The sequence below is a fragment of the Gavia stellata genome, unplaced genomic scaffold (assembly GCF_030936135.1).
Source record: "Gavia stellata isolate bGavSte3 unplaced genomic scaffold, bGavSte3.hap2 HAP2_SCAFFOLD_79, whole genome shotgun sequence".
In the NCBI taxonomy this organism is placed as follows: domain Eukaryota; kingdom Metazoa; phylum Chordata; class Aves; order Gaviiformes; family Gaviidae; genus Gavia; species Gavia stellata.
Genome location: NW_026776334.1, coordinates 25,116 through 52,586, shown reverse-complemented (window position 1 = coordinate 52,586; position 27,471 = coordinate 25,116). Strand labels below are relative to the sequence as shown.

At 44.1% G+C, this 27,471-nt stretch overlaps 1 protein-coding gene across 1 annotated transcript; it reads right to left on the bottom strand.

Moving 5' to 3' along the window:
* Nucleotides 1-341: 341 nt before the first annotated feature.
* LOC132320918 (E3 ubiquitin-protein ligase TRIM36-like) lies at nt 342-24,697 on the bottom strand. Its single transcript, XM_059834559.1, has 10 exons — nt 24,599-24,697; nt 23,577-23,786; nt 7,690-8,196; nt 6,848-6,937; nt 5,658-5,753; nt 4,467-4,720; nt 3,680-3,804; nt 2,832-3,125; nt 2,231-2,528; nt 342-696 (listed from the first exon to the last, which is right to left on the bottom strand). The coding sequence occupies exons 1-10, from the start codon at nt 24,695-24,697 to the stop codon at nt 342-344; spliced, it is 2,328 nt and encodes a 775-aa protein (XP_059690542.1).
* Nucleotides 24,698-27,471: the final 2,774 nt, after the last annotated feature.

Below are 27,471 nucleotides of genomic sequence, written 5' to 3'. Positions count from 1 at the left end.
AAAACTGACTATGTAAGGATTTACGTTACACAAAAGGTAGATTTCTACCCCCGAAGAGTAATTTTGGTTGCTAGTCAAACTTCTTCCCTGCTTCCCCCTGGGAAGAAAGTCTGTGGAGAAAAGCATTGCACAGATCACAAGAAAGGCAGGAGAGTTCCTGGAAGAACATTTCCCACTAGTGTGGGACGTGTCTGAACCGTTTGTTTAAAAAAAGCATGACCCAGAGGCTTGTAAGCAACATGTGGATAGAATGTAATTAATCAGGAGTGAAAACTAAGGTAGAATTCTTCTGCTCTCTCTCGTCTTCCACCTCAGAACAGCAATGGGAAGAGATCACTGCACTAGATGTCGTCGTGGTACTCCCCGTACTTTGCTGTGACAGCTTCCTCAAGATGAACTGCTGCGCCACCCATTAAGGCAAACGCTGGGTACATTATGCCAGAGCAGTCCACCTCGCACTCATAAAGGCATTTCATACGGCCTGCGTCGTAGAACCCCACCTTGCCTTTGTCACAGTCGAGGCAGATGCCCAAGCACGATGGCAGGGGAAGGATTCTGCTCGCTGGATCCTTGGGGGCAGCAGGTGTTGTGGGGATAAAGAACTTCTTCATGCCTAAAGTGACCAGTGTGAAAGGCTGTGATGACTCAAAGAAGGCATCTTCACTCCCACTGTCATGACCACTGTCTTGCTCGTATCTAGAACAGAAAAACAACCATTTGCTTTTGTCAAATTCTGAAGGGGGATCAGTGATGTGAACTGGAGAAAACATTTTTGTAAGACAAGAAACACCACATGATCACCTGCAAAACCTTGTGGGGTAAAAATATACCTAAGCCAGGAGGGAAGATGCATTTAGTAGGTGGAGAACACTCACTTGGGCCACTTCAGACAATAAATAACAGCTAAACACTAACGAGGACAAGACCACAGAAGGCTTTACTAAGGAGCGGATGTATCTAAATGTACTCATGCTAGGTAATCATTAATGAACCTACAGGTATAGCAAATTAGTTAACTTGAAAAGTAATTTAGCGACTATGACTCATGATTACAGACAAGGTATGTTTAACTTCATTTACATAATGTTAAATGACACGAGTAAATACATTTAACATTACTGTTGTCCTATGAGTTTTCCACACCACTGCTGTATTACATTGTCTTTAAAATTCACAACACAAAAAGTAGCGGTTTAAGTTTTTGGTTTGGTGGTTTGTTTTTTTTTAAAGTGCTCTGCCTGGAGGTTTCCATGAACCCCTGTTTCCCAGCTGGTTACTGGGGAAAGTTTGTGGCCAGATTTGTTCAGTCTACATGCTTTTGCCCCCTACTTCTGTCACCAGATGAAGACACACTGGAGAAGCACACATTCTTCTGTGCCGACAATCCCTAGCTAGGTTTGCATTTTTGGGATGTCTGGGGGGAGATTGGATTTGTGTCAGCCAAAGTTTTCCAGGTATTTGTGTGGATGAGGAAAAAGAAATCAGGAAATCAGGATCTAATTTCTCACTTTGCAAAAAGCCTCCATCTGGCTTTAAGCAGCTCAAGACACAGGCATTCTTACACTTTCAGTATGTTACACAGGAGGAAGCTGATGCATTTTTTACATTCCTGAAAGAGTTAAGAGTCCTCAGGAGATAGCTTCCCAGCCTGCAGTTCCTAGACACATCCAGGCTTACTACAACCATACTTCAGAGCTGAAATCTTTTTATTGGTTTGTCCACTGTACTTTGGCTTGTGATCAGTAGCACTCCAGTACCATATGCAAGTGTATAGCCTGGGATAAGCCAGTGACTTGGAATCCACCGTGACGCAAGCTACAGCAAAGATACACAGATATACACAGTGAACATTGTACCTCTGAATGGCTGCCAAACCTAGTATGCTAAGGAAATTAAGGCAGAGTCTTACTATTGACAATTAAACATTGCTTCAATCTTGCAAGTGATGCTTTTTTTTTACCTTGTTGCTTTAACTGGCACATCTTGACATCTATAGGAACCTCATTTCTTTCCCAAAAAGAATGAAAATAGGACTCTGGATAATTACAACACCTTTCTGCTAATAGCAGGGGATGAACAGGACAACCTGCTTACAGCATATCCTTCAAGCTACTTTCCACTAGTTAGGTTCACCTTGTGTACTAATTGCGACCAGACTCACTCTTAACTTATTTTTTAAAAAGCCATCTCCTTACATAAAACATGTATTAAGCAAGAGTCTGCAATTTACCTTGGGCTGGTCACATCATGGGTATTATGGAACAATTTCTGTATCTTGTTGCTAGAAACAACTCCCACTTTCACCAGGTATGAATAGGCTTCCACACGAAAAGCCCAGACGTGCTTCCCTTTGGCAATCCCAGTGTCGCCAATGATGTAATCCAGGGTTGTGTAGCATCCGATCTGCATGCGCTCAGATCCCAGCAGTAGAGGAAATCCAGCCCTGCTTTCCACAGAGGTTCTTCCTGGGTTCAGCAGGAGATGTTCACTGTTGTACCCACATTTGTCATCAAAAAGAAAACTGAAAACTGAAAAACAGTATCCAAAAAAATTTCCTCTTAGTTAAGTATTTGGCCTTCTGTGCTTATAAACTACATTTTAAGTCATGCTGGCATCAGAATTTCTCACTTTTAAAGGCTACCGGGAACGTCATGCAAGCTAAAACGGTCTCAGCATGCCACCTACTTAACCTGTTTGTTAACAGTGCTTCTAAACATTTATGCAACCGATAACAGTAGAGTAGAAGTCTGGGAACTACTGGAAACCACCTACAGCTCTTAACACCGACAGACACAGATTCAACACCTTGTGGACATAAGAAAACCCAATACCTGGAGCTGGAGGCGTACGCAAAATAACTTCTCGGCTCCAAGGGCTACAGATGGACCCTTTATATCCTCGAACTCTAAAGGCATAGGAGCTGTCATCATCAAGATCAGATATTACTTTGCTCTTGCTGCAAACTTTGATCTCCTGCCACGTCGCACTCTCCTCTTCTCTATTAAGCTTATGATACTCAAGAACATAGATATCAGCTGAGTCTGTCTTCCCAGGGCATTCCCAGCTGATCAGAGCTTTGTTGTACATTCTGCTCTGCTCTTCATTGATTTCTGGTATTTCTAGACCTGGAATGCCAGAGATTCAGGAGAAAAAAACCCTCAAATTTAGATATATGTTGTTTTAGAATTAACCATACAAGCCCTTTGTTGAGTGGCTATAGCACTTGGGGGGGGTGGGGGTGGGGGCAGAAATCTGACTCAATCAGTTAAAGAGTACAGATGAGGATGGTTCCATTCATGCACTTACATAAATCCCTTACTTTCTGTTTTTACTTCGAAAGTTGTGTTATTTATTTTTGCTGGCAGCTAAAAAAGCATATAAAAGCCTATTCTTTTCTGTCATGTTAACAAAAAGCTTCTAGGAAGACCTAGTATTACTTAACTACAATGTTTTGGAAGCCAATGTAAACTGGTACTGAATGCAATGGCATCTTAGCTTCTTTTTCAAAGCTGAAGCTAGCATTGCTGCCAGGTAATGCCTTGTGGATCACAGAGACAGAAGGGACAATGCAAGTCACAAGACTGAGTTCTGCAGCTGCAGCCCTGCATAAGTTTTGCCTCTTTCCAGAGAAGCCCTTCAAGTCGTAACTTGAGAAAGACCTGATGCTCTCGCAATTTACCATTGGAATGGAAGGACAAGTCACCAAGGATCTCTTCTGGCTTAGCTATGTCCACCACAAAGTCTTCAAAAGTAGTTTCAGCTGCTGGCCTGAAGCTCTTCAGAGATTCAGTAGCTTTTTGGATTCTGAAAGCACAGAAGCAAAGGGATGGCAGAACAGAGAAAAGGGAATTCACATGTGTGCATTCCTTAAAGTAAAAATGCTAGGTTTTGCTTTAAAAAAAAGTTCTGTTTTCATGTACTTACTGATGTCTCCCAGAAATTTCTGTCTCTCTAGACAGAATTCAAATGCAAAATTTAAGGTCTTTTGTACATCAGTGTAAAGGTATCAGTGTAAAGATAATGAAGAGGTAATCGTTCAGCTGGTAGAGCATTTTAACAATTTGGGGCATTATGTTCAAAGAACAAAACAGATGTGAAGCGCTAATGGAGAACAGCTATTAAGATCAAAGACTTTAAAGCCAGAAGAGACCTGTTAGATGAACTTGCAAATACCCGATACAATCTCTGAGCAAAGGAATGTGTCAGTGAGCTGAATGGGCTACCCTTCCAGTGCAGTCCTACTGAACAAGGCCACGTGTTGTCACAGGACAGAGCCCCTCCTGACTGCTGTTTCTTAACGCACACTGTAATGTAGCAATTTCTACTGAACGGTACTGGGACCATCTCTGAGCCTTTGCAATACAAGGTACTGCATTCAGTACTTTGCTAGCAGGTGTCAAAAGAATATGACTGACCAGACATCCTGGAACAGTATCTGTACTTCAAACAGAAGATAATTAAGATACCTGACATGAAGCTGTTTTGCTGTTTGAACAAAACAAGATGGATCAGCTTCTTTAAGCACCTCTTGAGCATATCCTACAAGGCCATTATTTTCCAGGAGCCCTTGATATTCCTCTGCTTGCGTTTGCAATTTTTCCAGCCTTAAATTCTTAGAAGTTTCAATTGCCCTAAGAGCTGCGGACTTCTTCTCTTCTAGGACATGAGATAATTTCTCAAAGCTCTGAGATGCTTCTTCTTTAGCTCGTTCACTGTTGCACTAGGAGGGAACAAAAGACATTTTAGACAGATTCCACAGCACTGTGGCTGTGTACAGAAACATACCTAAAGTTGTTCAAGGTATCACAGCAATCTAGTCATCCATTTGACAGACAAGACTAATGAGCTTTGTTATGCCCATCAGCACTGAAAATGTGATCAGCACTGCACCCAAGCTAGTAAGCGTTTACTGTATCAACACAGAGAACGAAGAGCAGGAAAGTATTCCTCTGATTATGTCTTGAGTTACGCATAGCATGTGTCTAAACAGCTCATGGAAAAGCACTGTAAAAACAGGTCAGTTTCTGAAGTCTTCATGCCCAAGAGCTAGGTGCTCCTCCACCTTCCCCAACCACACTGAGATGGGGGTCCAGCCCAGCTTCTCACATATGCCCTCAGAACTGTAGGGTCACCTCTAACTAGTGCCCTGGATAAAAGGAACTACAAAGCACAGAGACAATCTTTATCAAGATACAGGCAGGGCCAGGAGCTCCTGCAATTTCTGCCATTGTGTTTTTCAGCTTGTACGTGAGCTCCCAGCTCTGACTCTTCTGCAGGGAGATTTTACTCTTAATTCTGACTTTATTGCAACATCCTCAAGGCAAACAGCCAGTGTAAATTGTGAAGCACCGTTAATACACAAGAGCTGTAAGTCTAACCCACCTCTCTTTGATTAAGGTATCAAACAAGCTTTATTTCAATTAAATTTACAGCAGCACCCAAAACTTAACTTCCCTCTGTATGTTGCCCATATTTCCAACACTGTCAGGATTAGGTCTTACCATTTGTGATTCAGGACTAACACAAACTGTTCAGAAATTGTTTTACTGGCTAACTGAAAAAAGCCAAAGGATTTGAAACACTTCAGTGAAAACAGTTTGAGTCTCTGCTGTGTCCCTGCAAGGGCTATCCCCAGACAACATGGAAGACACTCTTACCTCTGTTTCTTTCAGCAGCAGATCCAGCTGTGTGATGTGAGCTTTCACCTGGCTCTCCTTACTGATGAGGTACTCAATATCTTTTGAAAGCTTCTCCTGTTAAAACAAAACAGCGAGCTAGCAGAATAAGGGTATCCCACCCAAACCGACAACCAGCACAGGCAGGTCATCCAGCTAGCACTCGCTTTATCTAGTTACAAGGACAACAGCCTGCCACCAGTTATGAGCAGCAACCCTGCGGAGAATTGCTCAGTGACCCGCAATGACTGCACAGGGATGTCAGGCCACTGATGTGGGCAGGACTGGGGGCACAGCCTCTAAGGACAAGAGGTAACAGCCTCTAAGGACAAGAGGTAACAGCCTCAGCTGGCTCAGTCTTCCCCAGCCACAAGTGTCACCTTCTCTTAGGCTAGGAACATGAGGCTTCAGGACGTTACTAAAACTTACAGAAAAGCCACGTTAGTTATTAACTCATTTGTAGTAAGATTTGCTAGAAGAATGAGTGGTTCAAAGCATGAACTTCTGAGTGTCTCTGCATTTCCTTACTTGCAAGAGTTAACAGCTGTACAGGAAAAGCCTTGCAAACAGGCAAGGAGGCCAAAGAGCACAAGGCAGGCTGGTCTGGTCTTCCCCCCCCCCCCCCCCCCTTTTTTTTTTTCTTGTGAGCAAGAGAGGAAGAAAAGGAAGAAGAGGAGGTAGAAGCAATCATTCTTTAACAACAAAGCAATGTTTGCAAGTCTTCCCTGTTGTACTGCGAATTAACAGCTATGCAACTTCAGAAACATACAAGGTCCCAACAGATACTTCCAATGCAAATTTTTCAGGAGTGCTTCTGAAGTATCAGCTAATCCAAGCCACAAGGACACTTACCTTAAAAAAGCTAGATTGTAAAGTATAAACTGCTTAAACCTTTTGCATTGGTCAGTACTGCTATACAGTTGGCTAAAACAAGGTGGAAGGACTTTTAAGAGGTTATGTTTCAAGCCTCATAGAAAATACAGTTTCTCAGAAGTGCGCTATGTCACACTAATATATATATTAACAGATGTTGCACAACAGCATGCCTCATGACTAGTTCAGTGTCCTCTAAACACACATCCTGGCTTCCTGCCACAGGGAGTTTGCCCTTACACCAGAAGCTCAGTACTTTTCCCCTTCTTAAGGCCAGGTCCAACAATATTTACTTTTACCTGAAGGGTTTTGTAGGCAGTGCTCATGGTTGTTACTCTATGGTTTGCATGACATCCACCCAGTTTACAAAGATGACAAACAGGCCTTCTGCACAGTCAGCACAGTCTGAGCTCCCAGCGAAGAGACCAAGGGCTCGACGTCTTCCTCCAAGGGATTGAGGGCTGCGACAGAAAGACATGGAGCAGAGATGAAATGCCCGTGTCTGCAGAGACGAAACGCCCGTGTCTGCAGAGACGAAACCCCTGTGCCTGCAGAGACCCCCAGGCATCCCCTCCAGAGCACGCCAGCCCACTCGTCTCTTTCCCTGGCCAGGAGGAGCAGGTGAGACCAACAGATCAGCTGGAACCTGCTGCTCCAAATGCCTCTGAGATGTTCCTCTGCCCATGAGACGTTTCCCTGGAGCAGGGCCAGGCATGGCAGGACCCTGCCAGGCTCTGTCCCCTGCCCCACCACCCCTGGCTGCTGACCGGTCACGCACCAGCTCCAAGTGCTGGCCCCCATCCCCCAGCACAATAAAGTTGGCTGCTCATCTCATCTGACCTGGAAGATCCCATGCTCATTTGACAGTCATCCCCCTCTGCCTTTCTCGAGGGGCAGCGTTAGGGGACGGGACTGGGGGGTTGTCTTCTCCCCCGGGGTTGGCAGCAACTTCCCCAGACCTGCCTCCCTTCGGCTGGCCTGGGCTGGCTGCCCAGCACCTTGGCCACATGCTTCAGGCCTTGCTGGCCCCAGGAGGCTGCTGCTCAGTGCCACTCCACAGCAGCGCTTTCTCCCGATGCGATGTTCACATGCACCCCCTGAGCCCCGTCTGCACCCGCGGTCTCTGCCCTTTCCCCACTACCCTGCAACAGCTCTTCCCCTCCTCCGGGCACAGCTCCGCCATCCCCCCGGGCACTCCCTGCCCGGGGAGGACAGCCTTGCCCAGGATGCCCTGACTGGGCCCCAGCGCCCTGGCAAGTCCCAGGGAGCGGTGGTAGCGCAGCTGGGCTGGTGGTGAGGCTGCTGTTGGACGTTGGCCACCCCGGGCTCCCTGCTGCAGCCGCCATTCCCTGTCCTGGACAAGTTGGGGGGGCCCAGCCCGGGGGCTGCCCCTGCTGCCATGGCGTGGCCTCAGCCCACCAGGCTCAAGCGGCTGCACCCCGCTGGGGCTGGGCAGTGCTGCCAGTTTTGGAGGGAGCTGCCTGATCTGCGGAAAGGTGCCCGGTTTGGGGCTGTTTCTGCATTTGGCAGCTCTTTCTGGACTTGGGGGACCATTCACAGGTTTAAGGTGTGCTCCTGGGCTCGGGGGTGTTTGTGAGTTTGGAGGTTGCAAACAGCTTTTGGGGTGTGCATCTGCGTCTGGTGCGTTCTGCCAATTTGAGGGGAAACCTCAGGGTTTGGGAGTGTTGCTCTGTCAGGTGCGCGCTGCCAGGTTTCGGGGGTGCTGCCGGGTGTGGGGTGCACCTGGCTTTAGGGTTTCTTCCTGGATTTGGGCAATGCTACCAGGTCTAAGGGTTATTTCGGGTTTGGGGGTGCCACTGGGTGGAAAGCTGTTGAAAGCAGCACCTGCTCTGCTGGAAACAAGCCCTGTCCCTGCAGCAGTGCCAGCAGTGCATCTCAAAAAGTGCTTGGCACCGGTGTGGTCACACTGCGCTCCCTGGTTGCTTCTGTCAGCAGCTCGGGCACCCGGCTGGGGTGCCACCCTCAGATGTTTTTAACTTGCCCCATTTGAGGTGAAATCGTGTCTGAGTACTTCATGATCGTACACACCGTGCTGTCTGCTCTGCCTCGCTAGTAAATGATGTGTTTCTGTTTGGAGTTCAGTTGCCTTAGTCCTTCTTTTGAACCTCTGATGCAGATCACTCAGGGCCATTGATCGAGGCTGATGTTTGCATTGTGCTGCTGTTTTGCTCGGCTGTGCTGCAGGAGAGAGGCCGGGCAGCACTGCTCCACTGCTAGCTGCTGGGGTAGCTGTGGAGGAAAGAGGATTTAAAAAATCCCTTCCCAAGTCCAGCTGAAGCTCAGGAGGTTTTCTGCCAGGGGAGCTGCCGTGGCACTTACATCACTTGGCAAGGTCTCTAAATTTTCTTGGGTTGACCTTCGTGTCTGCTCTCTAGGAGATTGTTGGCAAACACTGAATTTGCGCAGCCTGTGCTCCTGTTGAATTGTCTTGTTGCTTTTTGTCACAAAGCGGTTTGTCAGACAACTGCCTTGTGAACGAAGCTTCCAGTGGTGGTTCGCTGTCTGGATATTCCGAAACAGGAGAAGGACATAAGTTGACATTTTTAAGCTGGATGGAAACAGCAACTTGACTTTATTAAATGTCTTGGCACAGCTCCGATCAGCCTCTGACCTTAGCTCTGACAGCAGCCTCTGCCTTCTAGTGATACTGGCTAAGATCACGAATCGTTAGTCTCCTGCTAGGTTTTCACCTGCAAACACTTCTGTGTACTTCTTCCTGCACCTGCTTTTGTCCCTGTAAAACCACCAGCTGGTCTCTGGGTCTTTTGCTTTGTAGTCAATGATCTTCTTCTGCAGTTCAGTTCATCTGCATTTCTCTCTTCTCTCTCACTCCCTCTCTCTTTTGGATAGCTGAATAATCTAATAACCTGTTAAAGAGAAGATTAACCAGGTGCCTCTTCCTGTATTCAAGAACACAGTGTAGGAGGGAAAGGCAGAGGTGTCTCATGAGGAGACATGCAAAAACGCAAGGTGACGGGCAGTTTCAGCCGTGCTTGGCGGCAGTGGTTGCTGTAGCCCTGCGCTAGCTCCGTGCTTCTAGCTCAAACTGGGTGCAAAGGCTGCCTGTGAGTTTCTGGCTTGGTTCTGCCCGTGCCTTTGGTTGGTGTGGGGTCTGTGGGGCTGCCTGGAGTGTGGCTTCATGCCCTGCCTGCTAGGCTGATTTGTCTGCTTTGGGAAGATTTTGACCTGTTGGATAGGCGGGACTGAGAGCAGGGAAGGCATCTGGCTTTGGGCTCTTGTGTGATTTCGTTAGTGCAAGGACGCTGACTACTTTTTGGGTTATCCCTGTGGTTCAGTCCAGGTACATCAGCTTCCGAGAAAGGGAGAAGTCTAACGGCAGCATCCTCCCCAGCAAGTTTTGTTCTAGGCATCTGTCTGTCTGATGTCCACTGAAAATAGCTCTTGGCCCTCTCTGCTCTTGGCGAGCTAGGGTTGTGCTGGGGGCAGGCAAAGTGGGGCACGTTACTTTGCCATGAGCTCTCCTGTCAGCGTGCCTGGCGTTTTGGTTTTCAGTATTTCTAATTTCTTTGCCTGGTGATTAATGACTGGAAAGCATGGAAGTTTGCTGGAATGGTCTCCCTCTCCTTCCTCCCGTCCACCCTTCTCCCTGGACTCAGCTCTTTGGTAGAGAGCCCCGTAGCAGTCAAATAGGCCTTGAAAACAACATTTGCCATATGAGAGCAACTTTTAAGGTACGGTATCTGGTCTTTCGAGGCCTAAGTTCCTCCCAGGGGAGCCTGCTGCAGACATATCTCTCTCTCTCGATCACGCTCTCAGCAGCAGGACGGAGCAGTGACTTTCCCCCCTTTGCCCCCCTGGGGCAGCTGTCCCAAGCGCCTGACAGGCAAACTGCCCAGCCTGTGTGCGGCAGCGGCGTGTCGAGCAGCGCCGGGCCGAGGGGCAGCCGAGGCGGGAGAGCGACCCTGTGCTCAGCAGGATCAGGCCGCTCTCTCCTCTGCCGCCATGAGCAGCGCTGGCAGGACGAGCCTCCCCTGCCCGGCCTCTGGCTCGGCTGCACCCGGCAGCCAGGAAGGCTGGGAAGAGGGAAATGGGTTTGAGCTGCCCTTACCACGGGTGTCCTCAACCAGTGCCACACCGGTGGGAACTGCTTTAGGCTGGGGAGCGGGGCCCCCCCGCTGCCCCCGGCCCGTCCCTCACACCTTTCTCCTCAGGCTGCTCAGCCTCTGCCCCCTCCAGCCCCACCCCAGGTGGCTGTGACTGACAGGCCACCTCGGCTCTGCTGATTGGCTCAGCCGTGGCCAATGGCGTGGCTGTTGCCGGGCGGGCAGGGGCAGCCTGGGCCTCTCCTCACAGAGCCACCCTGTGCCCCCTCACAGGCGAGCAGGGCCTGACCTGGGCAAGGTTGATGTCATTTGTTGCCAAGTAAAAAGGGAGCAGGAGAGCAGCAACAAAAGCAAAGGAAACCAGCTTCCCCCAGCCCCGCTCTTCCCAGGCTCAGCCTCACTCCTCGCTTCCCGACTCCTCGGCCCCTTGTCCCCGCCGAGCGACGCATGGCGACGGGGAAGGGGGCTGCGGGTGGCCCACAGCGCCTCATCTCTGCTGCCCCTTCCTCCTCGCGCTCCTCCCCGGCCCCCTCCGGGCCCCACGGGCCACAGCTCCGCCCAGAGAACCTGCTGCCTCCTGGGCTCCTCTGCGGGGGCCGCAGCTCCTGCCAGGAGCCTGCTCCGGCCTGGGCTCTCCATGGGCTGCATCATTCCCAGTCCACACTGGATCCCCTGGCCCCCTCCCAGGACAGACTGGGATCATTCCCAGTCCACACTGGATCCCCTGGCCCCCTCCCAGGACAGACTGGGATCATTCCCAGTCCCAACTGGATCCCCTGGCCCCCTCCCAGGACAGACTGGGATAATTCCCAGTCCAAACTGGATCCCATGGCCCCCTCCCAGGACAGACTGGGCCCTGTCCCAGTACACACTGGATCCCCTGGCCCCCTCCCAGGACAGACTGGGATGATTCCCAGTCCAAACTGGATCCCCCGGCCCTTTCCCAGGACAGACTGGGATCATTCCCAGTCCAAACTGGATCCCCTGGCCCCCTCCCAGGACAGACTGGGATCATTCCCAGTCCCAACTGGATCCCCTGGCCCCCTCCCAGGACAGACTGCGATCATTCCTAGTCCAAACTGGATCCCCTGGCCCCCTCCCAGGACAGACTGGGATCATTCCCAGCCCAAACTGGATCCCCTGGCCCCCTCCCAGGACAGACTTGGCCCTGTCCCAGTCCAAACTGGATCCCCTGGCCCCCTCCTAGGACAGACTGGGATCATTCCCAGTCCCAACTGGATCCCCTGGCCCCCTCCCAGGACAGACTGCACCCTGTCCCAGTGCAAACTGGATCCCCTGGCCCCCTCCCAGGACAGACTTGGCCCTGTCCCAGTCCAAACTGGATCCCCTGGCCCCCTCCTAGGACAGACTGGGATCATTCCCAGTCCAAACTGGATCCCCCGGCCCTTTCCCAGGACAGACTCGGATCATTCCCAGTCCAAACTGGATCCCCTGGCCCCCTCCCAGTACAGACTGGGCCCTGTCCCAGTACACACTGGATCCCCTGGCCCCCTCCCAGGACAGACTGGGATGATTCCAAAGTTTGACTTACGTCCAGTGAGGTTAGCAAGGGGTTAAAGTGCGGTGTGTAAGTACAGCTCCCCAAATCATCCATCTGGAGTAGTGGCTACATGTGTGGTTGTGGTGTTTGGGGGTACTGCAAGAGTATTGGGTTGTAAGTGTTCTGGATGTACGTGATAGAAATTGTGACAACTCCTTTTGGTGCATAAATGCGTCATGTTGTCCTGGTAGCATCTCTTAAACGGATGGACTTCTTCCTGCCAACTAAACAATGTATTCAAAATTTATGTCAGATATGTACTGCCATGTAAACCACAGAAATACTGTTGGTTTTTTTAGAGCGCTTCTGCTAATGATGAAAAGCAACTTCCAGCCTCCTGAATTAAAGGACGAAATGAAATGGCAAGTACTTTTCTGTTTCAGTAGATAATGATCATGTATTTCACTGGGCAATTGATTCTCACGTTTACCACTTCCTTTTACAGGTCCAATAGTTTCCATCATTCTGTGGAAATGGTACTTAGGAAAAAATCCTAAAAAAAGACCGACAGCTGAAAAGTTACTACGGGTATAAATTTATGCATGGGATTTTTTTTAAGTTCTAAAATTAAAATATGCTTAATATGAGTGGTTGGAATTTTAATCTGTGTTTTTCCTTCTGTCTTTCAGCATCCTTTTTGTTACCCAGCCATTAAATCCAAGTCTTGCTATTGAACTTTTGGATAAAATGAATAATCCTGAGCATTCCACTTACCGTGATTTTGGTGACGATGATCCTGAGGTAGGAATACATTTTAATCATGAATCAGATTAAGTTTTCGTTTGCCGACAAAACTAAATGCTTATGATTTCTTGAGCCACAGAATGTTTTGTGATCTGGGAACAGGCTCAAGGGTTGCTTTTACTTTTGGTTGTGCTGCTCTGTCACATGTACAGGCCCTTAGCAAAACTCATTATATTTGGGGGAGAGACACTCAAAGAGAAAGAGATGAAAACACTTTAAAATTTTGTTTGTGGTTGTCCTTCAACAATTTTGCAGCAGTATGTGTGGACTGCTTCTCCAGTCCCGAGTTCTGTCGTGCATTCTTGAATGAAGGGTTAAATCACTGACGGTCCCTGGCTGAGACACTACTGTGATACATAAAATCTTTACTTGCATAGTTTTAGTTATTCCTTGAGCAGAACTGATAATAGGATGTTTCAAGATATGTAACTCCCTTCCTGATAAGATCAAATGGGCCTTGAGGTAGCTCGTCAACATTCCGAGGCCAAAGGATGGATAAGCCAATCCCATGACTATGTACGGACAAAGGAAGCCCGAAGTTCAACTAGCAGACAGTGTGAAGAAGACTATGAATGACCACCGGAGGGTAAAAAGACCCTAACCCTAATTTTACTGCGCATGCTTGGACTATGCAAATGAATTCCAGGAACTCATCCACATAAGACCAGATAAGACCAGCCTTTCTAGAAATCTGATGAATATGTATGATTTTTCTGTATATGAACTGAGGTGCTTTGCTAACCTGTTGGAGCACTCGTGGTGGACAAATCCCCAGTGCTGCCCAGTGCTGTATTAAAGAATGCCTGCTTCATAACAAACTAGTTGTTATTGAGTTATTCATCTCGGAAAACCGTCCCGATCGCGGGCTCGGTACCAACTTTGTTGTTTCATTCTGCTTTCTGTTTCTTTGTGGAATTATGTTTCCATTCATCTGCAAAGCAAGCATTCCTAAAAATCGTGTTCTACCTCTGTAGAACTTGTTCTTTAGTTCCTCATTTGCTTTCTTATGAGAAGGAGAGAACGATCCTGTAGTTGTTTTTGTCAAGCGGTTTGGTATGTGTTTCTTGCAGATTCTATTTTCTATCTTGGAAGAGTCTGAAACTCCATTTCACCTACGGTTTTGTCAGAGACAAAGTTTCTGACTTTCTGCTTTAACAGCTGGGAAGAAACAGCACGCTTATGTAAGATGATAAGCGGTGCAGGACTGAAGTGTTTCATAAACAAGAGAAAACAGATATTCTGTTACTGCATCCTGTCTTCATACTTAACTGTATGTTAGTGAAGAGTTTCCAACTATCAATACCGTTAAACTGAGAGGCCAAAAAGGAAATGTTACCTGAGCAAAGACAAATGCTGGCCAGCATTGTCTTTACTTGCTCAAATCCAGTGTTTTAAAAACCCTTGTCTTGAAGGTGAGGACACTCTACAGATAAGATGTCTCCAAATAATTCTAACTTTCATGTACAAAAACATACATGCAATCTTTATTTTTAGCTTCCGCTTGATTTCTGTCTGTCTTTGTTGCTATTATGCTAAAGAAACCTGCTAAAAACCAGGTACACAATACTGGGTTTCAAGTGAATATATTTTGGTATCGAAGTATTTTATTGTTCACTTCTAGCCTCTGGTAGTGCCTCATAGGATTCATTCGACAAGTAGAAATGGGAGAGGAGAAAAGACACGCTCTGAAATAAACTGTAAGCATGTGTACTATGACAACATTAACTATTCTTAAAATAAGCATTTGTCTTTTTTGTTAGCCTTTGGAGCTGAATTGGGTCTAATTACAGTCCAACTTAGATTCTTGTTTTCCTTTTCTCCTCTGTAGTTGGTCAAGTAAAATTTGGTCCACCCTTGAGGAAAGAGACAGAGCCACATCGTGAGTTTGAGAGTTACAAGCAGCGTGGGCTATGCTCTGCACATTATTCCCTGCAAATGTCTGTGGAGGAGGAGAAATCCAAGATGTGTAGCATACCTCCTTAGCGCTACTGAAGTTGGTAGTGATTTTTCTGACAAGTAACATATTGGTCCTGGATCTTTTGGTGCCATTGCACTATATGCAGCAAGACCCCTTATTTGTGGGCTCTGCCAGGTGTGATGTACGTGCTAAGCAACAGCCCTTGGTCTTGTGGGTTTCCTCTATGCTTTATACCTCATTGCCAAGTATATCATTCCCTTTATTTATAGAGTTATTTTTTTAATTGTAGAATTACTGTGCATATTCAAATGTTTCTCTCCCTTGTGCTTGTATCGACACTTGAGCCACGCCGAGTCTGGCAGTTGATGTATTCTGTGAAGGTGTGTTGCCAATGTTTTCATCCTACGGACCTGTCAGTACAAGGGGTGTGAGAACTCAAGCAGTGAGGGAAAAGGTGTCTGTGCTGCCTCACGCACAGGATTGCAGCAGCTTCCTCTCTTCTGTGGAGACTGTTGCTTTCCACACTTGCGCACTTGGGCAGTTTCTTCACATTCCTGGATAAAAAAGACACTCCTTGCTTCCTTACTGCAGACTTCTGTGTTCTCTTTGTTTTTCTAAGGCAGGTGTTGAGGTGAAAAAGTTGGCTTAGTGCATAGGTGGGAGGGACATTGGCTTTGCTCTGAGTTGGTTTTGGGAAGGGTGTGTAGCTGGGAATGTAATTCCTCTTCTGAAGGCTGCAAACTACACGTGAGTGGGATTTCTGGCATAGGTTTCCTTGTACTGCTCTGTCGTTATACTAAAATCTCCTTCCCGGTGCCTTGTCCTTTGGTAGTGGGTCAGCTGGCTCTGGGTGTATGAGTTCGTATGTGATCTTGCTCTTCCTCAGCAACGGCTGGGCAGGTAGTCTGCAGGTTCTAGTGCCCGTTGGAGACAGAGGAGAATAGCTTACCACATCTCACGTAGGACTTAGGCAATTGTTTCAGATACGTTATTTAGACCTTGACATGACTGCATACCAACATCATTTCGGAGCCCTGGTTATACAAGTGTTTCTTAAACATGGTAATGAAGCCAGTGTTTCACCGTAAACTCATCAGTTAACTCCAAAAGATTTTTGAACTGATTCCAAGTTATCCTGGCTTTGCTCCCCTGTTGCATTGTCTGGATTATAAAGAAAATACAGTTGGTAGCATCGTATAGTTCAAGTTATAATGCTTGGCTCCTTAAGAATTTCATTTATTTCTACAGACACAGAATCATAATAGCAAAGAGATGTTAAGGGAGAAGCTGAAGTTTTAAAAATACTTTTTCTGTTTCTTTCTTGCTTTATCAGTTACTGACCAAACCAAACCAGTTAGCGGACAGCTTCATGGGGCAGAGACGTGTTTTCCTTGCACCTTAGGAACCTGAGTTGCTAAACCGGGGAGAGGGATTTTCTGCAGGGACTAAAGCACCACTTTGGAGAGCACTTCTTTGTCCGGTGTTGTTGGGAGGGAGGAGCAGAGCCTTTTCCTACCTTGTGGGTTAGCAATCAGGGCCTTTGCACTTTGGAATGGCAGAAGCCCTTGCTGCTCCAAGAAGGGACTTGAAGGATCCAGATTAATTCTGCTGATAAGGAAATCTTTTCGTATGGTCTGCTCCTGTTGGAGTTTGGGTATTTGAAACCTGTCCAAAGAACTTGCCTCATCTCCCTGCCTGTAAGGAAGATCCCTGATTGCTTCTTTGGATCTTTCTGAAGAGGGCAATTAACTGGTCCACTGCTCCTATCAGAATGAAGCATGCAGTCCTGATCTGTCCTTTCCAGATAAAACAGAGCAATGATTTTGAAAATGATGATGTTGGGTCTAGAGACCAAAGAAAAACTGTATTTTGTCATTAGATATAGAACCGATGGACAATTTAAAGTGGCATGTCAAATGCGAACTAGAGCTCTGTTCACAGAATGGCTGCTCCAGCAAAGAGCCTTAGCACAAAGCAGGCTGAGGGAGAGGTTTGTAACAACCTACACGCTCTGGGAGAGAAAGTCTTTTAAATGCAAGCGGGAGCAAGAGGTGCCTGTCTGTTCCTCCAGCACTAACAGTGTGGATCCCTTTTCATTACAGCAGTTCTTCTGACCCTTTTGCTTCTGTCTCACTAAAGCATGCTTAAATTTGATGTTTATAAGCCAAAGGAGTGGACCACTGCAGCATGAGGAGTTACTGGTGGTGGTGCCTGGAGATGTGGAACTGGCACATACTTGCCTCTAACTGAGGCAGTTTGTCGCTCATTGCCACAGCTCAGGTGGTGAACAATAATCCATTCTTTTGGTGTGACTCGTTAGTGTCTGGTAATGTGACCGTACCCTTCGCTGTGTTTTACTTCCATCCCCAGAACTGGCTTAACATGGTTTGAGTTTCAACTAACAACTTTTTTTTTAGCAAGAAACTTTCCCTTTGTGTATACCTGGCTTTCAGTCACAATGTAAATAACTTGAGTGTCTTGATCTCTGTCTAACAAACAGCCTGGCAGGAGTGATTTTTGGACAATTCAGAAGAAAAATACTACACTGCAAGATCTAACCTGGTATTTTTCATCTTATACCTTTCTTTGTCAGTGTTAGTTTTGTCTTTGTTTTCCTTTTTCAAAGCTCATGTTTTGCCCTGTTGTACTGGTGTTTTCATCTGTGTAAAAGCCATTCAGTATAAGGATGAGTCTAGATGTGTGTTTCTGTAATGTAGGAAGGAATTCTTAGTATGTGCAGTACTGAAAGCATTTCACCCGTATTCATGTTTAGTTGAATCATTTTTATAGAAGGGGCTCAGTATTAGGCACTCATTCTAATTTCTTTATTTAACTGCCTTGCAAAGCATAACTTGTTAATTTTTTTGAAAGTGATTAAAAATAGAAGAGACAGTCTCTTTGTATTTTTGTCTGGTAGTTCCTTTAAATAGTCGCATGAAAGACTATGAAATTATATAAATGTAAGTCTCTCAATTCTCCAGATGGTAATTATGTGACAGAATGAATATACACTGAATAGCAATAACAGAAAGTGGTGTCCTAAGTGTTTTCAGTGGGATTTGGCATCGTTTACAGTCTGATACATTTTCAACATTTACTGCACTGCTAAAAAAATTGGTTCCTAGCTTTGCAGTGTAGAAATTACTCTAGAAAGAGAGTTTTCTTATTTCTGTGCTCTTTAGGCACTGTGTAGTTCAAAATGTAATGCTTTTAAGTCTTGGACATCTTCACATACTGTTAAAAAAGTTAAAGAAATATTCTGTACTACATGAAGAGCATTATTCTGCTAACTTTCTTTGATTTGTGAGATGTTTGATAGAAGTGCAGTGAGGGGAACATGGAAGACTGGGGTGCTTGGGAATGTCTTGGTTTGTTTTTCATGTGGTGTTTTTTGTTTTGGATTTGTTTGTTTGTTTTGGCATGAGTTGGCTTGGTGTGACGTGAATCTGCCAATACCATAGTTACTGAGAGCTTAGACTGTCTTCCCCATTCGTGGAAGGAATTTCCTGTATTGCTTGATTATAAGAATGTTTCATAAATTGTGTTGAGATCAGTAGCTTAGATTTCTCTGTATGCGGTGGGAGCACCTCCATCGTGTGCAATTGCTCTGGTTTGGGGAGTGTAGTTTTGGTTTTTCGGTTTGGTTTTCTTTTGGTTTCATCTTTTCAGTTTAACACTTTTTAAAACCTGCCTTTTTCAGGATACTTTCAGTGTTTGTCGCATGTCTTGCTAGCCTCGTATCTGGGGGTCTGAGAGACAGCTGAGAACATGTCTCCTAACTGGACTGTCCTTTCCCATCCTTCTTTTGCCCCATGCCGTTCAGTACCCTCTTCAAAAATTATTACTATGACCAAGCTTATAAAGTACTGTTGTTGTCCCATTCGTGGGAGGGTTTTTAAAGTCAATCGACAGCACTTTCTGTGTTTCACTGCTTTCTTCACAACCTCCTGTGCTCATTGTGAATCAAAGAGGAGAATTCTGGTTTGGTGGCAACGCTTCACCCATTTGTGAGGTTTTTCCAGTAAGACCTAATCCTTCTTGAAACTAGGAGAACTATTTAGCAGTTGGTTCCTTCTTCTGTTGTGGACCAGCACACACTGATCAGACTTTCTCTCTCTGTCTCTGTCCTTCCCCCACTCCTCGCTCCTGCTCTGACAGTATTGGCTTCGGCTACGTTCAGTGAGAAAAGTGATATGTGGATTTTTCAAACATCATCAAGAGGAAAAAACTACTTTTTCAGAAGCATAATATATCACCTACTACTGTTGGGGTCTTTCCCATGCTATTCTACTGGGTTTATAAAACACCTTATGAGCAGCAACTCTTTTGCAGAGCTACGTGTCTCTAAGATCCTGCCCCCAAAAAATCATCAGAAATTGAGACATATTTGGGGCATCATGAGTCATAAAAGGTATACAGTCGAAGTTGGGAGCAAATCTGGGGAGTGCGTGAGAGTTTTTTTACCTATTACCTCGCATTTGGCACAGCTGGATGGATCATACGGCAGCTTATGCAGTCACCATGCACATTACCTTTTAAAAACTTGACAGCTACGATGTGGTTACCCTTAAAAAGCATTCCTCTCCTTTTCCTCTTTCCCCTCCCTCTGCCACTGTGCTCCTGAAACAGCTACCTGGATCTGCCAGAAGGATGGAGAAAGTCAGTAAAGGTCTTTTTAGCAGGGAAAATTCCGTGTCCAAACCCCAGTATCCCTTCATGCAAATGGCAAACAGACAAGAACAAGATAGTACTCCTCTTTGATCTTCTACAAATATACCCCTTTGATTCGTATCTAAAGACAGAATAACAGAATATTGTGCTCTAGGTACAGGGCTCTTCTCTTTTTCAGGGTAGATCTTTTTTAGTTTTTCTGCACCTGGACAACAAGTTTCTGAGGAACTTACTAACTTGGGCACCTTCCGCCGTTTCAGATTGTCTTGCACATTCTGCTTCCTGTCATTTTGAGGTCCTCCTGTGTAGTAGGACCCAATTTCTGTCAGTTGAAAGGTTTTTGCTGTAATTAAGCCTATGTTCAGAAGCAGTCTCAAGTACGTGACATGCTGAGGAAGAACGTGCAGCTTCTTTCAGGTTCTTGTTTCCACCAGGTCGGTTCCCGTTTGGGTTCCCTGTGTGGCGTTGCAATGGCTGTGTCAGTGTGGTGGAGGGAGGTGCATGGGGTAGAGAGAAGGCGGGAGTAAGGGCTCTTAAACCCAGCTTCTGCAGAGCTGTTGCTGTATGTGTAAGTGCATCCACCTCCCAGAGGTGACGTGTTGTACTCAGCAGTGGTGGGGTCAGCCCAGGGGAATCTGTACGAGAATTTGGCTTCTAGCCCCAGAAGCCCCATTTCTGAGCAACAGAGCTTATTGTTGTTCTGATTCAAAACAAAAGGTCATGTTGAGCAAATAAAAATATTTTCATTCAGGTTATCCTTATCTGCAAGGAAGTGTTGTGGCAAAAAATCTTTCTTCCCTTTCATAGTGAGCTGAAAAATAATACCAGTTTGTTACAAATCTGTAATATAAAAACTCATGTATACACTGCATGTGGGTGAGCAGGCACTTCTTTATTGCAGCGCTGGACGCACAGGGGATCACTCCACCACGTGTGCGTGCTTAGTTTCTCTGCTACAAAAGTTATACACAATCAAAGTATACATAATCATCATATTTCCAGGAAACAATTAACATATTCATACGATTTCTGAGAACTCGTTAATATATGTAAAAGCTCGTGAGGCATGGGCCTTCAGGTACACAGGTGGTCGTCTAAGGTCCTCTGCTGGTCGTCCATAGTCTTCCTCATGGTGTCCTTTAGTTGAACGCCATCTTTGCTCAGGTTGGTTGCAAAATTCCATTCTTGGAATCTTCTTAAGTTTTCCTCGGTTTACTGACCAGGTCTACAACTTATCATTCTCTTGACAAGCAAATCCTGCCTATTCACAGTGCTACATTGTTCAGCAGTTAGTTCATGATGAAATCACAGATAAGTCATACCTCGTTACCTTCATACAGAATATATAAAATTTAATTTTTATTAATCGCTCTCTGGATTATACTATTCTATCAATATCCATCCTTAAAATAATCAATGGTTATTTCTATTAATATCTATTGATTGGCATTCTTGATATTTGAATCAAGATGGGAAAGGTAAGGAATTTTCCAAGCAGCATCATTGGTGCATATCAGGTCACATTGTCACGGGACTCAAACCAGACTTTTCTATTCAGTTCTTCATCATTCCATCTCATTACTGTTAGTTCCTTAGTATGGAACAGCGACTCCCTGGTGAGGTTCCTATGGTTATTGTTTCTAACTGAACAATCCTAACATATGCATTTGTATTTTATTATTTTATTTATTAATCAAATTTAACCTTTCTATATGATTAATTCTTGATTTTTTTTTTTTAAATCAGAGTATTTACAAAAGTTCCCCCCTGTGAAAGTTTTGAAAATTATTTCAATACTTTCATTTTAATCAGTTAAGCTGATTATGTGCATCAAGTATAGATGCGAAACGAGTTAATCGATTCATCATCCTCCAATTTATGATATGTAGTATTACTGATAAAACAAGACTGATCAAAATCAGTATCAGGAGAATAACGATGGGGTGGCATAACTTATTTAGGATGCCTGTAGCAGTAGGTGACCATCCGAAAAGAGTGTCCCACCATTTATGTTCTGCACCTTTTCCACCCTCTCTAAAACACAGTGTATTTCTTCCACATTGTGATGAACAGTTATTAAAGTTCTGTGTCTGTTTCCCTTGACCTCTTCAAAATTTTGATTAAATCCTGGTTGTTGTAGCAATTGTTTCACTAAAGTGAGATTCATTCCAATGGGTGCAGGCAACAGTTCCTGAGTTAATGTATAATTAGATTGCAAGAGCTGGTGAGATGTGACTGGAGCCAAGTAAGAAAAATCACATCCCGTGATTTCAGTGAAATTACAAACACAAAAATTGGAGTGATTCCTAGTATGTGTAACTACATCATCTACGGATATAAAATCACAAGCTGTTCTCAAACATACACAGCCCTTACCAATACATATATATAAGCAGTGTTTCAGGGTTTTCGTCAGGGCGAGTTTCAAAATGACTCAAAATGATTTTGTTCAGTATCTAAACAGATATCCTGACCTCTGATTGCATTACCTTCACAGATGAACCCTTGTTGTTCTCGTACAATACAAGAATCCAAATCCACAGTTTGCCATTTCTGTCCCACTTCTTGGGCCCATACTCTATGCTCAAATGGATAGAGTAAGGTTCCATTGTGATTCAATCCTAATGCAATAACAGGGTAGATGGAATATATTGAAGCATTATGTATAGTTAATACAAAAGTTGTGGCTGTACTTGTGATGGGATCGTGGGTAAAGTTTACCAAATTCCACCAGGACTGGAGTTTTTTCTCTAAATCAGTGGCACTATCTCAAATTATTTTCCGAATCTCGGTGGGGAGATTGCCTTCTTCACCCTCTCTTATGATTGAAGCGGCCACTGATTGCGCCCACAGTTGAGCCTGGATACAACTGAGAACCAAAGATAGGTTATCTTGGGCCACACCGAGTGCATCTACAACGAAATTCATGGTCTTCCACATTCACCTTTTCCCATTTTGGTAAAATGTTTGACAACAGCCACTGGTTAGTTTCTAAAGCCAATAGGGAAGATTGCAAAGGCCGTTGTAATTTAGCAAATTCACTAGAAGTAGTAGCCAATTTGTCTCCTGACATATTTTCCTAATTTGCCTTTTAAATGTCTGATTCATTCTTTCTATTTTTCCACTTGATTGAGGCCTCCAAGGGGTACGTAAATTTCAGGTAATTCCCAGAATTGTACTAATATTTTGTACTAGTTCTGCAACAAAATGTGGGCCTCTATCAGAAGATATTCTAATAGGTACTCCAAATTTTTGAATTATTTCTTGTAACAACCATTTAATGACTCCCTTTGCTTGATTGGTCTGACAAGGAAAAGCTTCAGGCCATCCTGTAAAAGTATCAACCCCCACCAGAATGTCTATCGATACCCTTTTTGTCTGGGTAATTCTGAAAAATCAATTTGCCAATAATCTCCAGGTTGTACTCCCGATTTCAAGGTTCCCATTGGAACTTTTCTTTTTATCACCGGATTGTTTTGCAAACAAATTTCACACTTGGCAGAAATCATTTTAGCCATTTCTAACATTCTTACAGAATGTTACACCACATATCTCTTTAAAAAGGTGGCTAATGCTTCTGGACCCCAATGGCACTCTTTATGTTTTGTTTGTAATATTTCTCTCATCAGAAGTGGGGGAATTACTACCTGTCCCTGAACTGTGACCCATCATTCTGCTAAATTCCTTTTTGCATCTAATAACTTCCCTAGTTTCTCATCTTCCTCTGAATATTTAGGTTTCTCTTTTAGTAATTTTTTGTTCTTTGTGGGGATTAATGCCATCTGTAAGGCATTCCTTTTTGCTATTCCTTTAGCTGTTCTATCAGCTAATCTGTTCCCTATAGCTTCTTTCATATTTCCTGATTGATGTGCTTTACAGGGCATGATTGCCACTTTGATCGGTCGCTGGACTGCTTGTAACAATTTCAGTATTTCCTCTTTGTATTTGATGTTTGCCCCTTGAGAGGATAATAGTCCCCTTTCTTTCCACAATATTCCATGGACATGTGCTACACCAAAAGCATACTTTGAATCAGTCCAGATATTTACTTTCTTTCCTTCACTCAGTTCTAATGCCTTCGTCAAGGCTATCAGCTCTGCCTTTTGCGCTGAGGTATTGCTGGGCAAAGCATTAGCCTCTATGACTGATCTCTCCGTTGTTAGCGCATATCCAGCGTAGCGAACTCCATTCTCCACAAAGCTGCTACCATCTGTGTAGAGTTCCCAGTCAGGATTCTCCAATGGTGTGTCCTTCAGGCCCTGTCAGCTGGAATACACCTGTTCAACAGTAGTTAAACAGTCATGTTCCAGTTGTCCTTCTTCCTGCACAGAATTCAGGAAAACTGCAGGGTTAACTAGGTTAGTTGTTTTTAGCATCACATCATCTTGCTCCGTCAATATTACTTGATACTTCATCATCCTGCTGGGAGAAAGCCAGTGACCCCCCTTTTGTTCTAAAACAGTCACCACCATATGTGGTACATATACCACTACTGTCCGTCCCAGAGTTAACTTTCTGGCTGCTTGTATGAGCATTATCGTTGCAGCAACTGCCTGAAGACAGGTAGGCCATCCTTCACTTACTGTGTCCAGTTGCTTGGAAAAGTACCCCACTGGTCTCTTCCAGCTTCCCATCCGTTGGGTCAGCACTCCCAGGGCCAGATGCTGCCGTTCATGAACAAACAACTGGAAATCTTTAGTTAAATCCGGAAGTCCCAAAGCAGGAGCAGTCATCAGGGCCTGTTTCAGATCTTTAAAGGCCCTTCACTGTTCTGGGCCCATTCAAAGGGAGGTGTCCCTTTCTGGGCCTCATACAATGGCTTAGCTATTAGACTATAGTTCAGGATCCATAGCCTGCACCATCCAGTCATTCCCAGAAAGGCCCTCAATTCGTGAACATTTTTCAGTTCTGGTATACTACAGATGGCTTCTTTTCGGTTTGTTCCCAACTGTCATTGTCTTTTTGAAATTTCAAAGCCCAGATATATTACAACTTGACTTGCTACTTGTGCTTTGTTTCTGGATACTTTGTATTCATTAAGTCCCAGAAAGCTTAAAAGGTCTATTGTTACCTTTATGCAGGTTGCTCTGTCCTCGGTGGCGATCAGTATATCATCTGCGTACTGTAAAAGCAGATGACCAGGTAACTCTGGATTGCTTTGTTTCCACATCTCGAGCTCTTTTGCCAGTTGATTACCGAAGATGGTCGGGCTATTCTTAAATCCTTGTGGTAGTCTGGTCCATGTTAATTGCGTTCTTCATCCTGTTTGTGGATTCTCCCACTCAAAGGCAAACAATTTTCTACTTTCCTTTTCCAGAGGTATATAAAAGAAAGCATCTTTTAAATCAAGCACTGTAAACCACTGATGACTTTCCCTTAAAGTTGTTAAAAGGGTATATGGATTCGCAACCACAGGATGAATATCCTTTACTATCTGATTTATTGCCCTTAAATCCTGAACTAACCTGTATTCACCTGAAGGCTTCCTAATCGGTAAGACTGGAGTATTATATTCGGATTCACATTCTTCCAAAATTCCACATTCCAAAAATTTATCAATTAATTTCTTAATTCCTTGTCTAGCTTCTGATTTTATTGGGTGTTGTTTTATTCTTACTGGTTTGGCATGTTCCTTTAATTCAACCTTTACAGGCTGGGCTACCTTCGATCTTCCAGGTATTTCAGTGTTCCAGACCGTAGGTATCACAGCCTCATCTACTTCTTGTGGTATTTCTTTCATTTTTGGTTTTTCTTGTATCATTAATATATCCCCTGTCTTTGATTCAGGTCTTTTTAAATAAATGTCCCCTTTTTCAAAAATTATTTGTGCATTTAATTTAGAAAGCAGATCTCATCCCAACAAGGGCATCGGACATTCTGGCATATATAGAAATTCATGTGTAATTACCTTACTTCCAAATTTCAAATTAAGGGGTTTTAGGAATGGTCTTTCTTCTTGTTTCCCGGTCGCTCCAATTACATTTGCAGTTTTATTTCCCAATTTCCCTTTACAGGTGTTCAAAACAGAATATGTTGCCTCAGTATCTACTAAAAATTCTACTGCAGCGTTTCCCAGCTTGATTGTAAGCAGAGGCTCAGCTGGGCTCCCCTCCGGTCCCCTTCATTCATCCAAAGTCATCATTCTCACAGCTTCCTGCTGACTTGCTTTCAATTTGGGGCAATCTCTTCTCCAATGCCCCTCTTCCCAACAGTATGCACACTGATTTATCCCTAATGACTTATCAAATCTTCTTTCCTCAGAATTTCTAAAACCTCCTCTTCCCTTCGCTTGTCCCCTTCCTCTACCTCTTGTCACCCGTTAAAACAACCAGCAGCCTATTTTCCCTAACTTTCCTTTCTTTCTCCTTTTTCTGTTCCTCTTCTTCCTCCCGATTATTATAGACTCTCCATGCCACTTCGAGCAGCTTATTCAGATCCCTTGAATCTTCCCCCTCCAATTTCTGGAGTTTCTTTCCTATATCTGGGGCTGATTGCCCCATAAAGATAGAAGCCAATTGAACAGCTTCTTCTGGTTTTTCAGGGTCCAAATTAGTATATTTCCTGGCAGCAGTTTTTAACCTTTCCAGGAATAGTGAGGGGGATTCGTTTTTGTCTTGTTTTACTTCATATAATTTTGACCAATTCATAGCTTTTGGCAGTGCATGCTTAACTCCATACAGTACCCATTCTTGGTAACGAGCCAATTTCTGGCTGTGATCCACAACATTTGGATCCCATTGGGGATCTGATTGCCCAAAGGGAAATTCTGTTCTATGGTTCCAATAAGTACACCACCTGCACTTGCTGCCTCTGCCTGTGTCTTTGCCGTCTTTAACACCATTGGTTTTTCAGTACTATCTAACAAATTATCCAGTATCACTTGCAGATCATTCCAATCGGGATCTCGAGTCCTAATAATCGTTTCCACAACTCTAGCTACCCTTTCCGGATCTTCTCTATATACTCCTGCTGCCTGTTTTCATGCCATTGAATCAACAACAGAAAACGGAACTTTCACATATCTTTTCAACAGCTAAAGCCATCACTAAATTATCTCGACTTATCAACTTACATTCCTTCTGCCAATCAGTTCACTGCCTTAAATAAAAGAACAAATCCACATATGGTATTTCTTTCCATTTTCCTTCCCTTCTACAAAACAACATTAACTGCAAGACAGTATTATAATTCAAAGCCTCATTCTTTAGCCACTTTTCCTGGTCTTCTAAAACATATAAAAGCTACCAGTGATTACTATATTCAATCATTTGGCTCCTACTCAAATCATCATGCAGCTTATTCCAATGTGCTAACAAACATTCCAAAGGTGACGTCTCATCAATAGTTAAATTCCCCACATTCTTACTCTTAAACAATTTTGTTAGCACCATTTTATATGTATATATTTTTATATACTTTTATATATATAAAAATAATAAATATAAATATTATTAAAGAAATATAAATTTTATATATATATATTTAAATAACAAATATAAACAATATCTTAACCAATGGAAATATTTAAATTCTAATACCAATGCCAAATAGGTATAGAATATCAAGTACCAAATTAATGCAAAAGATAATTGTCCCTCATGCAGTTTATTCCAATGTGCTAACAAACATTCCAAAGGTGACATTTCTGGTATTTTCTCATCAATAGTTAAATTCTCCGCACTCTTACTCTTAAACAATTTTGTTAGCACCACTATATATATATCTTTTTATATATATATATTTATATATATAAACAACAAATATAATTATTATTTAATAAATACAAATATAATTATATATTAATATAAATAATACCTTTACCAATACCAATATTTGAATTCTAGTACCAATACGAAATTGGCATAGAATATCAAATACCAAAACCAATACCAATATAAATAATACCTTTACCAATACAAATATTTGAATTCTAATACCAATAGC